Source organism: Arachis ipaensis, chromosome B08, assembly GCF_000816755.2.
Source record: "Arachis ipaensis cultivar K30076 chromosome B08, Araip1.1, whole genome shotgun sequence".
Classification (NCBI taxonomy): Eukaryota; Viridiplantae; Streptophyta; class Magnoliopsida; order Fabales; family Fabaceae; genus Arachis; species Arachis ipaensis.
In genome coordinates this window covers 13,913,708-13,929,816 of record NC_029792.2, presented here as the reverse complement: position 1 = coordinate 13,929,816, position 16,109 = coordinate 13,913,708, and the positions used below count along the sequence as shown (strand labels likewise).

Genomic DNA, 16,109 nt, shown 5'->3' with positions numbered 1-16,109 from the left:
ACAATAACACATAAAATAATATCAAACTAACTAAATAAAAATATCTAATTCTAGCGTTTTTTTATTTTTCAGTTGAGAGGTAATTTTTTTGAGAAGTCAAAAAAGTTCTTTTTTTAGTATCCGAATCTATTTAGGAGATTTGGTTTTATTTTTATTTGCTTATAAAAGGTTAGGAGTTTGAGAAATCAAAGAAGTTAATGAATATTGAACATAATAACTCTAATGAGAAAGAAAAAGAATTATGCCATTTTTTTAAGGCAATAAATGCATTTCATTCAAATAAATAAAGGAAAGAAATACAAATGTCTAAAATTGGACAGTCACAGGCAAAAGAAAGATGGCTTCCCAATTACAATTGAAACTCAAATAGAAAAGAGTGAGAACTAAGCGAGAAATTAGGGTCTAGAAATTTTTTGCAAGAATTCATCAATTGAATATTCAGCTACCTTCCAAATCTCTTCTGGTGTCAATATCTTGCCTTCAAAAATCTATTTGTTGCGGCTAGTCCATATGCTCTAGATCAAGCACGCTACCGAGCTTCTTCATTTTCTTCGGTGACTATCGCCGTTTGTTCTATCAAGTATCATCTTCCACTATTTGCGAAACAGATTATTGTTGTCTTCTTCTTCTGGGTCAGCTGCTGGAATTTGATCTAAGTTTCAAACCTGGCTTGAGTGAATACAGGTAAGTAAATAGTGGTTGACTGTTTCTTCGTGTTGGTTACGGCATGTGCTGATTATGGCTGGAATCCTTGCATTTAACTTTTTCCTAACAGGGAGGCCTCCGTGCAAAGCTTTTCATAGCATAACCTTCATCTTCATTGGGCACTTGAGATCCCAGAGTACTGACCAGATTCGCTTATCCCAAAAATGTGCTGGCATCATTTCAATTAGGGCATGGAAGAAATGGAACCCCACATCATATCCTGATTTTACAGTGTAAGTTCTTTTTTTCTCCTTATTCCATTTGATCTTGTCTTTCTCTAAATGAATCTGTGTTTGTATGATGGCATGCGTAATTTCTGGCTGAAAATTGTTATTAATTAATTCAGTGTTCCAATTCCCAGATTCTGTGATGAGTTGAGTTACCCAAATTAAATTAGGGTTTATTTATTGGTCTTGCATATGTGATAGCAGTCCTTGATTTTCAACCCAATGATCCTCCCAAATTCTAATCATAGACTGTCTTTCAACTTGCTATATAACACCTTTTTCTAGAATTTTTAGACCTTCTAGTAAACTCCTCCAAACCCATGATGGATTGTGCCATGTGTTAGCTTTTAGGAAAGAAGTGTGTCTAAAATACTTACTTTTAAACACCTTTGTAACCATTGATTGAGGTCTGGTGATTAAACGCCATCCTTGTTTGCCAAGCATAGCCAAGTTAAAAGTCTTGAGGTCCTTGAACCCCAATCTCCCCCGTATCCTTTTAGTCAACATAAAGTGTCCCACTTTATCTATTGTATCTTTCTTTCTCCTGCTTTTGTCCCCACCAAAAGAGTGTTAACAAACTCTAAATCTCGTCCACAAAAGTCTCAGGAAGCTTGAAACACCCAAATGTATAAATTGGGATTGCCGAGCCAATTGATTTAATTAAAATTTTTTGACCACTAACTGATAGCAAAGTTCTCTTCTATTGCCGCGGCTTTTTGCTAACCTTTTCCTTGACAAATTTGAATGATGATTTTTTTAATTTCTGGACAGTGGTCGGTAGCCCCAGATATTTGTCTTGAGCACCAACATTGGGGACCTGAAGAATATTTACAAGCTCGTCTCTGTTATGCTGTGGTGTATTTCGGCTGAAGAACACAGCCGATTTGCTCAGGTTAGTTTCTTGACCACTAATAAGTCCATATAACTGCAATATCTTCATAATACTCTAGCATGACTAAGGATTAGCTTTACTGAATATGATAGAGTCATCAGCAAAGAATAAATAGCTAATGGTAGGGTAGTTACTGTTTAATTTAAGGTCAGTTAGCCCATTATTCTGTTCTCTTCTGTGGAGCAGATGGGATAACCCCTCCACACAAAGAATAAATAGGTATGGAAAAAGAGGGTCTCCTTGTCTGATCCCTCTAGTAGGTCAAAAGAAACCTCTAAGCTGACCATCCACTGTAACAAAATATGAAACAGTAGACACACACTCTTTGAGCCAATTAATCCATCGATCACAAAATCCAAACTGTTGCATAATCCTCCATAAAAAAACTCCACTCTACCCTGTCATATGCCTTACTCATGTCTAATTTCAAAGCCATGTCTCAATCCCCAAATCTCTTATTCTTCAGAAAATGCATAAACTCATGTGCTATAAGTACATTATCACTCATTAACCTTCCTTTGATAAACGCACTTTGATTTTCACTAACAATTTTATTCACGAGGAATTGCATTCTATGAATAAGCACTTTTGAAATAATCTTATAAAAAACTGTACTCAAGCTTATAGGTCTCATCTGAGCCATAGTAGTTGCATTATTAATCTTCGATATGAGGCAAATATGAGTGTGGTTAAAAGCTTTGAGTATTTTTCCTCCCCCAAAGAAGCTGTGAACTACCCTTAGAACATCCTCTTTGATAGTGTCGCAGAAAAATTAGTAAAATTTTGCCGTATAACTATCATCCCCGGAGCTGAAAACGGGTTAATAGAGAAAACGGCTCTTTTAATTTCCTTTTTTGAGACTGGTCTAATAAGGAACCAGTTATTTCTAGCTGTAACCTTTCTTCTCATCGTTGAGATTATCTCCGTTGGATTGGGTGGGATAATTGTTGTAAACAGCTTTTTAAAATAATTTTGGGCTATTTGATTGATACCCTCTGCCTCAAAGCTTGCTACTCCATTTTCATCTTCTAATTTTTGAATTTTGTTGTTCCTATTCCTGATTTTTGTTTTTGAATGAAAAAATCTGGTATTCTGATCCCCCCTCATTTTAGCCACTGAATCCTTGATTTTTCTTTCCAATATCTTTCTTCGCTGAGGTACGCTTTAGTCAACTCCTCTTCTAAAATTCTGATCAATGTTCTATCTGCCTGGTCATGTTTGCCCTTTTCATCCTCAATTCTCCTCTACAAATCCTTGATCTGGTTCAAAGAGTTAGCCCCGCCTAGTTGCTGCCAGTTTACTATTCGGTGTCGACATCTCTTTAACTTTGTGAACAATTGGTACATTGGAGAACCCGTTGCTTTTTCCTTCCATAACTCCTTCACAATTTGCACTACTTCTTTATTTTCACACCATCTTTTTTGAAATTTAAACTGTCTCCCTGCCTTCCTCTGTATTACATTAGAGTTTAGTAAAATAGGTCTATGATCTGAACCTTGATCAATTAGGTGTATAATCCCAGCTCTTGGATAGTCCTCCAACCATCGGATTGAATTAGAAAAAAAACAAAAAATTAATTTTGTAATATAAAAGAGACTAAATTAAATATTTTAAAGGAACTAAATTAAAATTTCTATATAATTTATAAAAAAAATTGAGTTTTAGGAGCCATCCCCCCTTTTTAAGTGAGGCTTCACTCCAGGAGCTATGGTCCTCATTGTCTAGCTAAAGTTCTGTCATTGGACCTACTGATACACTTGAGTCTTTGTTCTTGAATATCTCTCATTTGTTTTTCTATCAAAAAATTCTAAATGACAGAAAAAAAACCAATCAACTTTCTTGTTTGCTCTTCCTTCCTTTCATGTACTTTTTTCCAATTATGGAATGTTGCTTAAAAATATCTGGGACAGTGTATAAATTATTAGAGGCAAACACTCAAGTATATTACACTGCTGAATAAACTCACAACCAATAAATAAATAAAAAATATTTTCAACATCTTTTTTATCAACCTCTCCCAAAGAGTTAATTAAACTATGAAAAATTATGAGAAGTCAATGTAATTAGTGTACAATATGTACAATGGAATTTTTTTTTGAAATGAACATTAAATGATAATTAAATTAATTAATTACAAAATTATTTTCAATTTCAAATACAAAGCAAATAAGAATTACAAACAGTTACAAACACCTCCAAGCGGTCTCCCTCTCCCTCTCCATCCTCTCTCATCGGTGCCGCGCCGCCACAGACACCCGCCGTCGTAGCCCATAGCTCCGACTGATGCCGACGTGCGCACTATGAATACCCATCAACACCATCATCATTCTCCGCTAATGCCGTTCAGATACAGTTGGAACCTCGCCACCTGTGCACACTGCCGCCTGTGCACACTGCCGTATCCGCACCTTGCGTCGCTGTCCATTCCGCAACCGAAGCCAACGCCGCCACATCCGTATCCCCACCCCACATCCGCATCTGATTGGATCATGGATGAATATCGTCTTGAAACTGATCAAACTGTGGCTGCTACTCCTCATGAAGAAGGATGGTTGTGTGTAGAGTGTTCAAGAATAGAGTGACTTCCATTATGCGTGCGTAAGACTAGTGATCATGATTCTCCTTTCTGCACTTGGTAAGATGACTCCTCTTTCATGGACCAACAACCATATCACTTTAACAATGGTTGTCTATTCATTCATTTTCTTCTTCTTCTATTTTAATGGTCAATTTAGGATAGTTATTTTAGTAGGTATGTGGATGGTTATTTTAATTTTTATGTAGATGATTATTTTGACTGGATTGTGTTTAGTTATATATAATTAAAATAAATTGGATGTTCAATTCATTAGATATGTGGATGATTATTTTTATTTTTAAGTGAATGGTTATTTTTTATAAGGGTGAGTGGCGTGTGGCAAGTCAAACAGCGAATATGAAGTGGCATGATTATTGATAATGTGGGGTGGCCGTCGGTTGAAAAAAAAGAAGGTATTGGAGTGAAATATTTTGGTAAATTAGAATTTTTAGATGGTTATTTTTTGAAATAATTAATTAAATTTTTTGAAAATTTGAAATTTAAAATTAAAAGATTTGAAATTTAAAATTTGATGTGAAATAACTAAATGAGAGTTTTTAAATTTAGAGTAATTTATAGTGGTTTTTATTATTTATCCTTATTGGGCCAAATAAACAGTCCATTGTACATATTGTACAGATACCCCATTGACTCCCTAACGGAATTCTTAAACTATAGTTTGTTATATCCTCCGAAAGTGTTTCTGTCTGCAAAACTTGCACAAAAGAATTAATAGTATAAATATTTTTTAATTAAATTTTTATATAATTTGANNNNCAACTCTCTCATCCATTGAAAATTTCATATCTACTCTAATTCATTTCAAATCCCACAATTATTTATAACGGATTCTTTTTAGTTTGAATAAAAAAATTGAAAAGTATCTTTTAGAACATTACTTTGCAACCAGATATTCTCTGATAATCGATTACTTCTTTCATCTCTTATTTTTATAGACAAATCTCTTATCATCTTCTCCTTCACATGTGTCTCTTTAATTTTTAATTGACAGATATCTTTTCACAAACTTCTCTTATAGATATAAGACAGACTAAAAAATATTACATAACACATCATTTTTTTCATAACGGTCAATTCTTTTTCGAAAACCACCATCTAAATAAGAGAACTGTATTTTGTATCATTGCATTCTTAATTTCAGAATCTGATAATTTCTCATTTCACTGAAAGTATTTTATTTTTCATATTCTCCTTATTCCACAAAAATCTCCTCTACAAAAATACTAATATTTAAACTATTTATCTATTCGGTGTGTCGGTTCCTCGACGGGTCGGAGGTGCTATGTATGCGGGGGACAGGAGACCTGGATCCGGGTTGCTTATGCGTGGTAGGACCTCATGGGCGAACGTGGAAGGGAGAGGACTGGAGCTTCACGATCTCCTGGGTTGACGAGGTAGTGAGGGGTGAACCACCTACAAAAGGGACTCCAACGCTCAAGTTAGAATCCGTACAAGGTGGCAGAAAAAGTGGGATTAGGTGACGTACCTTGGGGGAGGAGAAGGATCCTCCCCTTATATAGTCTGCACCTAGGGTGGGTCCCACAGGAGCAAACTCGCCTTTCAGAAAACTTCCTTCCTCAGCTGTCATGTACCTCACTGGAGGGGAGGAGGTGTCTTGGGTTTTCTCCCGGTTCGGGTTTTGCATACCCATCGGGTCGGCCGGTCGGGCCGGGGCATTGGACCAGTTAGACCGGGTTGGAACAGTGCACCCAACGCGCCAGTTATGGTCGCGAGCGCCGTTGTTAGCGCGTTCTGTTCTACTCTCTTCGGTCGGATCCTCGCCGGGTCGGCCGCTCGTGATAAGGTCATGCCCCCTATGCGCGAGTGGGTTTTACCATTTCGAGGGTATGTCATTCGTTGCCTCGTTCTCCACGCCTGTCATTTAATGCCATTATGGCTGATTTGAAAACTTGGGGAAAAGTCTGTTCTACCCCTGACTTTCGCGCTTCCCTGTAGTGGCAGTTATTCCTCAGTGTTTGTTTTCTTTCCCCTACTATCACGTTCCATATTCTCCTTTCTGCATCCCTCCTGCAATATTCCTTCTCATTTTTCCTCTCCTGCTTTCTGGATTCCCCTGCCTTGATCCGCTTCAGTTCAACTGCAACTGCATTCCCTCAAGTTTTTCGAATTTTTCTTGACAGCAATCTTCCTGGTAAGCATCCCCTTTTTCAATGAATGATTGCTGTTATTACTGCTACTATTGTCATCCCCTTACGTTTTTGTAGCTTTTAGGCTATGCATGTGCGTTGTTTGAATCATTCTGCTGTTAGTTAGGCTTTAGAGGGGGTTACTATTTAGATTTCTGGTTTTTAGCCTTTGTTTAACTTATCCTCCCCTAATGCTGAAGTGCAATCAGCTCCACTTCCCCCTCCGAGACCTACCGGCCGTAACGCAATATCCGCCCCAAGTAGCAACGGTGTGGTTCCTCCTGAGGTAGAGCCGACCGAGGGAGGTCCCGATGTAGCGATAGTTGAGAACCCCCACAAGCGGAAGCCGACCTCCAGCCCTGAAGGGTCACTCACTGTTATGGAGAAAAATTTTGATGCTAGGGGTTTTATCAACTCGCAGCTTATGCCGGGCATTGAAGAGTTCTTCCATGATGGGATCTTGGCGCCCAGGCTAGGTGGATCTACCGGTGTATGCTGAGGGCTGCGACCATCGCAAGGAAGGCAGAGCCCATCCTGACCCAAGCCGGAGCGCTGGATGGAAAGTACCGTCAGTCCTTGTGAGAGGTCGAGAGCTTGAGGTCCAAGGTCGGGATCTTGAAGGAGAAATTGGCTGAGTCGGAGGGGAAGTTAAAGCTTCTGACGAAGCAGTGGCACGCCTTACCGACCAGGAGATGACATTGGAGAGTCAGCTCGACTCTGCTCATGGCAAAACCGCTGCAGCCCAGGGTAAGATTGCGGCTTTGGAGGCCAATCTTGAGGAGGCTGTGAAGTCAGCGAAGGATGCCAATGATGAGGTCGCGGGGCTAAAGTGGGAGGTTTCCGGTTTGAAGAAGAAGAACAAGGAGACGGTAAGGAATGCGCGCGAGGTGATCTCCGGGACCGAGGAAGTGATCAAGGCTCAGGTCAAGCTGCTTTCTCCCGACTTCGAGACCTCTGCAATTGGAGCTTTCAAAAATATTCGAGATGGACAGATTGTTGACATCCCAAAGAAGTGATGTATATTTACTTTGTAATGTTTTGTTTTGAACTCTTTAGTAGTTTGTGTAAACATGTTTTACCATTTTGTTCGACATTGGTAATTGAGGAATTGTCTACTGTTTTGTTTTGACATTGGTAATTAGCGAACTATTTACCGTTTTATTTTACCTTTGTAGCTGCTTAGTGTAGTGTTCATGGTGTCATTGGCTCCCGGGGTGATCAGTCCCGTGAGGCCGTAATTGCGCTAAACTGGTTAGTTGACAAGACAAATAAAGATAAAAATAGAATAAAATGAAATAGAAATGTGTTAAGCAATGACAAAATTAACAAAATAATTCAACACTAAGTAAAATGGGTGTTACTGAGTCGGGAAAACGAGTGGTCGTTCTGGATTATAAGGGTAGAAACTTGTCAAATTTGCCAGCTTCCCTTCCCCGGTGGTTGGGAGGCCTACGTCATTGTATCGTAGGACCAGGTCATTTGGCTCAAAACTCCTCCTTAGCACTCTGGCGTTGTAACGAAGGGCTATTATTTGCTTCAGTGCCGTCTCCGACAAGTGCGTCATTTCCCTGGTTTCATCGACCAGGTCCATTTCTACAGCTTTCTCAACTCCACCTAGGAGTAGCCGTCGACTCGGCTCCCCGACCTCTACGGGGATCACTGCATCAACCCCGTAGGTAAGTCGAAAAGGAGTTTCTCCGCTGGAGAATTGAAGTGTTGTTCTATAGGACTATAGGACTGACGCGAGTTCGTCTGCCCACGCTCCCTTCTTCTGGTCGAGTCATTTCTTGAGGCCCTGGAGGATGACTTTATTTGCAGCTTCAACTTGGCCATTGGTCTGTGGGCGCTCCACTGACGGGAACCTCTGTTTTATCCCTAGGCCCGTAAGAAACTCCCTAAACTTCTTGTCCACGAACTACGTCCTATTGTCCGATATCACAGACTCTGGGATTTCGAATCTGAAAATTAACTATCTCCATATGAACTTACGGCAATTTGATGATGAAATGCTGGACAACGGCTCCGCTTCGACCCATTTTGTGTAGTAATCAATGGCCATGATAAGGTATTTAACCTGTCCAGGGCCTACCGAGAAAGGTCCCAAAAGGTCAATCCCCCATTGGCTGAAAGGTCGGGAGGCCATTAGCAAACTTAACTCGGCAGCCGGGGTCTTATGGAAGTTAGCATTCTTCTGGCACTTCTTGCATCTCTTGACGAATTCTTGGGAATCCAACATCATCGAGGGCCAAAAGTTACCGGCCCTTACGAGCTTCCAGGCCAAAGCCTTTCCCTCAATATGGTGGCCATAGCACCCCTCATGGACTTTCCTTAACACGTAGTCCATCTGGTCGGGGCGTAGGCACTTCAACAGGGGTTGGCTCAGTCCTCTCTTAAATAGCTGGCCTTATACTATTACGTACTTGGCCGCCTCCCTTCTTAACACCTTCGCAGCCTTGTGGTTGTTGGGGAGCTTGCTATTTTTCAGAAAGTCAGTAATCGGATCGATCTATGAGGGAACGACATCTGCTCGGGCCACACATAGGGTGACCGTCGGCTCTTTCACCAATCCTTAGATCAAAGACCGGTTTCCCGTTCCTGGCTTTGTACTGGACAGTTTTGATAGGAGGTCGGCTCGTGTTTTCCTTTCTCTTGGGACATGCTGCACCACGACCTCATCAGAATCCTTGCTTAGACCCCTAACCTTTTCCAGGTATCTTTGTAGTAAAGGGTCCTTGGCTTGATAAGTTCCATTGATTTGGGAGGTGATGACTTGAGAGTCACTATTCACCTCCACTCTGGTCGCCTCATCTTCTTTTGACAATAGCAGACCGCCAATAAGGGCCTCATATTCCGCCTGGTTGTTTGAGACTGGGAACTCGAACTTGATGGACTGCTCGTACACCATTCCTGTCGGGCTCTTGAGGATTATCCCTGCTCCCCTAAATGTTGGTTGGAAGCTCCGTCAACATGGAGTTTCCACAGTATGCCCGGGGGTTCGTGAGGGTCTCCCGTTACTTCTACCAGAAAGTCGGCCATAGCCTGGGTATTAATTGCATGTCTGGGTTCATATTGCAGGTCATATTGAGATAGCTCAACTGCCCAAGTCATTATCTGTCCCGCCAGGTTGGGTTTCTGCAAGACCTGGCGGATCGCTTGGTCTGTCCTGACAATTACCCAATGTCCTTGAAAGTATTACCGTAATCTTCGGGACGAGGTCAGGAGCGCATGTGCTAGCTTTTCCAATTTACTGTATCTTAACTCTGCCCCTTGCAGTGCTTTGCTAACAAAGTAGACCGGCTGTTGGATTTTTCCCTCCTCTCGTACCAAAACGGCCGCCAAGGCTTCATCCATTAATACCAAGTACAGAAACAGCGTCTCACCGTCCTTAGGCTTGCCGAGAACTGGGGGTGCCGAGAGTGTGCTTTTGAAATGGTTGAATGCCTTTTCGCACGCTAGAGTCCACTCAAAAGCTATTCCTTTCTTCATCAAGCTAAAGAATGGGTGGGCTCTGACCGCCGACGTGCTGAGAAAACGGGATAGGGCCGTGAGTCTTCCAGCCAACCTCTGAACATCCTTGATACATCCCGGGCTCGCCATTTGCAATATTGCCTCGCACTTCTCAGGGTTGGCTTCAACTCCCCTCTGGGTTATCATGAAACCCAGAAACTTCCCTGCCTCCATAGCAAAAGCGCACTTGAGGGGGTTAAGCCTCATATTGTGTCGTCGGAGGGACGCGAACACAGTCTTTAGGTCACCAACTAGGTCTTCCGATTGGCTGGTCTTTACCAGGATGTCATCTATGTACACCTCTACCGTCTTCCCGATAAAGTCGCTGAAAACTTTGCTCATCAGCCTTTGATAAGTCACTGCTGCATTCTTTAATCCGAACGGCATTACCCTGTAGCAGTAAGTGCCACCTGGCGTTATAAATGCCGTTTTCTCCTCGTTAGGCCAGTGCATCGGTATCTGGTTGTAACCAGAGTACGCGTCCATGAAACTCAAAAAATGATATCCCGCGACTGTGTCCACTAAAGCATCAATATTGGGGAGGGGGAAGGAGTCCTTGGGGTATGCCTTTTGAGTTCCGAGTACTCTACACAATCCTCCATTTCCCGTTGGCTTTTTTAACCAGGACTACGTTCGACAGCCAAGCCGAGTAGTCTAGTTCATGGATGAACCCTACTTCCAACAAGCTGGCCGTCTGCTTGGCCACCTCGTTGGCTCTTTCCAGGGACATCTTCTTTCGTCTTTGGGCTACGGGCTTGGCATCTCCCTTCACGGCTAGGTGATGTGACATGAACTAGGGGTCAATCCCCAGCATGTCGGCTGGTGTCCATGCAAACAAGTTGCCATTTGATCGAATCATCTCTATCAGAGGCTCTTTCAGGTTGTAGGGGAGGTTTCTATTAACAAAAGTGAACTTATCCTCTGAGTCCCCGACCCTGAAATTTCCAGATCTCCTTCAGGCTCTGGTCTCGGTTTGTCGTCAATCCTGGCGTCCAGATCGGCTAGGAAGACCCCAGACGCCTCCTTCGACTTCTTCCTTAGGGAGAGGCTGGCATTGTCTCACGCGACCACTATTTTTAGGTCTCCCATGATGGTCCCCACCGATCCATCGTCGGCTGCAAACTTCATGATTAGTAGCTTGGTACATATTACCGCACAGAATTCGTTGATTATTTTCCTCCCAATATAAGATTGTCTGCCGTGGAGTCCCTCAGAACGACAAACTCTGCCATTAGCGGCCTCTTTCCTTGACCTCTTCCTATGGAGACCGGGAAGGAGACTATCCCGTCAGGTTTTATAAAGTTATCTCCCAGGCCGACCACCCCGTGCTGATGATGGGTTTTTAAGTCGGTTTCTCAGAGGCTCAGAGCGCCAAACACATTTCGGAACATAATGTTGGAGTCGGCGCCAGTGTCAACGAGAATTTGCTTGACCAACCCTGTTCCTACTCTTGCTGTGATTACCATGGGAGGGTTCTCCGGTATGTCATGGAACCATCGGTCCTCCGGTCCGAATGATATCGTTGGGGTTCTCCTGGGGGAGGGTCCGTGGCTAGTTGATGATACGGCCAGAACCTTAGCGTCTTTCTTTGCTGCCGACTTCGATCTCAACACTACATCCCTTCCGACTACGACATTCACGACAGTGAGGCCACGGTTTTCTTCTTCGGGCTCTTGCCTTTGCTTCATGACACAGCTTCTGTCGTCGTCAGACCGGTCGCGCTCTCGCCTTCTGGGTTCTCTTATGAACTGTGAGAACTCCGCCAGTTTGCCTTCACGAATTGCCTGTTCCAAAGCGTCTTTCAAGTCAAAGCAATCTTGGGTTTTATTGCCGAAACCTTTGTGGTAGTCACAATAGAGATTCTTGTTTCCGCCAATTTTGTCCTTGAGCTGGCAAGGCTTCGACAAGATGCCTTTGTCGGCTATCTGTTGGTACACCTCAACGATCGGGGCCGTCTGAGGGGTATAGTTTGTGAACTTTCCTACTCGGAGAAATGGTTTGAAGGGTTTAGTCGGCCCTCTGTCCCTGGCATGCTCTTTGGGCCTTTCCCCGTTCCCGGGCTGGCGACTAGGAAGATGGGCGGGCTGCCATTTGTTGGCCGCCACCACTTGGCTGACCTTCTCGTCGTTGATGTACTCTCTCGCCACATTCTGAATTTCCTGCATGGTCTACATGGGCTTGGTAGTGAGGTGTTTTTTGAAGTCTTCATTCAACATCCCGTTTGTCAGACACAGGCTGGCCACCGAGTCGGTCAGGCCGTCAATCTCCAGGCATTCGTCGTTGAACTTGTCAAGATACTTCCTGGTCGGTTTGTCGCTTCTTTGGGTCACCCCTAGAAGGTTGATCGGGTGCTTGGCTTTGACAATGCGCGTGGTAAATTGTGCTAGAAAGGCACGAGTTATGTCTGCGAAAGTCGTCACGGACCCTTGAGGGAGAGCGTTGAACCATCGGATTGCCGGTCCTGCCAGGGTCACAGGAAAAGTGCGACATCTCACCTCGTCGCCCACACCCTCCAGGTTCATCCTGGCCTCAAAGGCCGTTAGGTGCTCCTGGGGGTCCTGGGTTCCGTTGTATCTCATGTCCGTTGGTTTGTCGAAATGTTTCGGTAGTTGGACCTTAAGAATGGAGTGATGAAAGGGGGTTGCTCCCATGATTACGGGGTGTCGTCGCCTTCTTAGCCTCTCCCTGCTCTCTTCTCGATCTTCCTCCTCCGCGTGTCTCGCTAAGGGCCGGGTGTAGATTATGGGGTCTTGTTGTCTCCTCGGTACTTCCCTGCTTTCCCCTTGGCCTCCCGACTCCGTGTGTGTTGGAGGGATCGGGAGCCCGCTGTACGCCTGGAGCGGTTCCTCCGGGGGCTTCTTCCTTGAGTTTTCCTTCTCCTTTGAGGAGACTGGGCAAAAGGTTGACTCAGGCCGGGCTGGTAATGTTTCCTAGTAGCCAGCTCCCTCTCCAGGTTTTGTACCTTATGGAGCAACTCTTGCATTATTCTCGCGCTGTCGCTTTCCGTTCCTCCGAAAAGACGTCTTTTTCGGGGGTGGGAGGAAGTCAAGGAGACTACCCTACTGGTTCGGTGAGCATTCTCCTCTACGCGCGGTTCGCCTCTCTCTTGCCATTTTACTGGGCCCAATAGAAAATCTATTCAGGCAAGGTCCCCACAGACGGCACCAATGTTCGGTGTGTCGGTTCCTCAATGGGTCGGAGGTGCTGCGTATGCTAGGGACAGGGGACCTGGATCCGAGTCGCTTATGCATGATAGGGCCTCCTGGGGAACGTGGAAGGGAGAGGACTGGAGTTTCACGATTTTTCGGGTTGACGAGGTAGTGAGGGGTGAGCCACCTGCAAAAGGGACTCTGACGCTCAAGTCAAAATCCATACAAGGCGGCAAAAAAAAAGTGGAGTTAGGTGACGTACCTTGGGAGAAGAGTAGGGCCCTCCCCTTACAGTGGCGGAGCTTCACTAAGACAATGGGGACTATGGCCCCCCAAATATTTTATAGAACTAAAACTTTGACCATTTATTTTGTTTGATACAAGTTGTTTAATTGGTTATTATTTTTGTTGTAAGTTTTCTACAAGCTCTTGGTGTTGGGTTCAAAATTTACTACAAACATATTCTCCTTTTTGTATTTGTGTGTATATATATATATATATATATATATTCTTTTCTTTTTACTTTTAAGGTCAACAAATTTTCATTTTTTCATTTTTATTTTTTATGTTTATAATAAGAGAAAATTCTACTCCCCTCCCATGCGAGATACTAAAATGACACTCCCCTCCCCTCTATTTTATAAATGTACATTTCTCTCCCTTCTAACTTTTAAAAAACCCCATCTTTAATCCATTTTAAAGTCCCCCTAAAATTTTTTTTTCAAGATGTACCACTATCTTCTTATATAATCTGCACCTAGGACAGGTCTCACGGGAGCAAATTTTTTTTTTAAAAAACTTTCTTCCTCTGCTGTCATATACCTCGCTGGAGGAAAAGAGGTGTCTTGAGTTTTCTTCCCATTTAAATTTTACATACCCGTTAGATCAACTGGTCGGACCGAAATATTAGACCAGCTGTACCGGGCCGGAACATTATCTTATATTATAAAACCCATAAATTTAATATTCTTATGTGATAGTTAAAGTGTTAATGTATATATTTCATTATTTTGACACAGATGTTTTCTTTTAAAATCATGTATTCCATCTAGCTATGGCTAATGACAAGCCAACGTCAACTTAGCATTATTATTAGTCGCATCAATGTATAACAGTCGCTTGAATTATTGTTGCCCACTTGCCCTAAGAAACTCTAACTGTTAATTTAATTATTAAACGAGTAAATAGCTAAAATCATCCCTAAAAGATACTCCGATCTCTATTTTGGTTCTTGAAAGATAAAGTTAATCAAAATCGTCCCTGGAAGATACACAATTGGTTACGTCAGTTGGATGATGACGTGTCACATTAAGTGCCACGTGGCATATGATGACGTGGAGGACTAATGCCACGTGTCACAAGATGATTGGTTGATGTGTCAGATCAGTGACATTTGGCATGCCACGTGTTAGATCAGTGACACGTGGCATGCCACGTGGCACTTGAGATGTAAAAAAGTTATTTGTAATCAAAATAGTCCTTGAAAGTTCAGACGTAAGTCATTTTCATCCCTAAAATTTTAAAAATTAATCAAATTAGTCCTTATATAATTTTTTTTTATTTTTTCTTGATAATATTAAATTTAAAATATTTTTTGATACTACTAATTTTAATAGAAATGTAATTGACAATAAAAAAATTAGTAATTGTATCTTTTCTTCTTAAAAATTTTTTCAATAAAAAGATCTCTCTCCTTTAATTCTTGTCAAAATCTCTCTTATTCTTTTCTATTCTAAAACATTTTTCTTACATTATTACATTTTGATGGAATATATATATATATATATACTCAAAATTGAAATGTAGGTATTTGTTAACCTAAACAAAGTTATATGCTTAAAATCAAAATTTGTGTATGTTAACCTAAATGAAAATAATACCGTAATGAAAAAAAAAAGATGTATAAATTTTTATTAACTTTGTTTAGGTTAACATACATAAATTTTTATTTTGAGCATATAACTTTGTTTAGGTTAACAAAAACATATATTTCAATTTTGAGTATATATATATATTCCAGCAAAATGTAATAATGTAAGAAAAAAGTTTTAGAATAGAAAAGAATAAGAGAGATTTTGACAAGAATTATAGGAAAGAGATAATTTTATTGAAAAAATTTTTAAGAAGAAAAGATACAATTACTAATTTTTTGATTGTCAATTATATTTTTATTAAAATTAGTAGTATCAAAAAATATTTTAAATTTAATATTATCAAGAAAAAATAAAAAAAAATATATAACGACTAATTTGATTAATTTTTAAAATTCTAGGGATGAAAATGACTTACGTCTGAACTTTCACGGACTATTTTGATTATAAATAACTTTTTTACATGTCAAGTACCACACGTGGCATGCCAGGTGTCACTGACCTGACACTGACACGTGGCATTAGCCATCCACGTCATCATATACCACATGGCACTTAACGTGACACGTCATCATCCAACTGACGGAAGGACTAACGTGACCAATCGTATATCTTTTGGGGATTTTAATTAACTTTATCTTTCGATGACTAAAATGAAGATTGGAGTATCTTTCAGAGACAATTTTGGCTATTTACTCATTATTAAACATTCCCTCTTTTTTCCTTCACAGACTCCTTTCACTTACTCCATTTTTGAGATTTCTCTTTTTAAAAAAAAAAATTAGCATAAAATTGCTCAGTCGTTCTACTTGATTTTCCATCATCACCATCCATATGTAATTATATACTCTAGCTTGGTTTTTAAGAAGCTTAGGTTTTGAGATGAATAGGTATCATCCTATTTCAGATTAATTCTTACTATATTTGCTATATTTTTATTTGTTTAATTTTTTGTGCTTGTATATATAGTTTTGCCTTTATAGGACATAGAAATGTTGTGTGGCAATGGCTA

The 16,109-nt window shown here is 41.3% G+C and overlaps 1 protein-coding gene across 1 annotated transcript; it reads right to left on the bottom strand.

Moving 5' to 3' along the window:
- LOC107610571 lies at positions 12,246 to 12,728 on the bottom strand. Its single transcript, XM_016312608.1, has one exon. The coding sequence runs from the start codon at positions 12,726 to 12,728 to the stop codon at positions 12,246 to 12,248; it is 483 nt and encodes a 160-aa protein (XP_016168094.1).

What these genes read in the sequence shown, in the direction of transcription:
- LOC107610571 (XM_016312608.1), bottom strand. Translation starts at nt 12,728, where the DNA reads ATGGGAGCAACCCCCTTTCATCACTCCATTCTTAAGGTCCAACTACCG.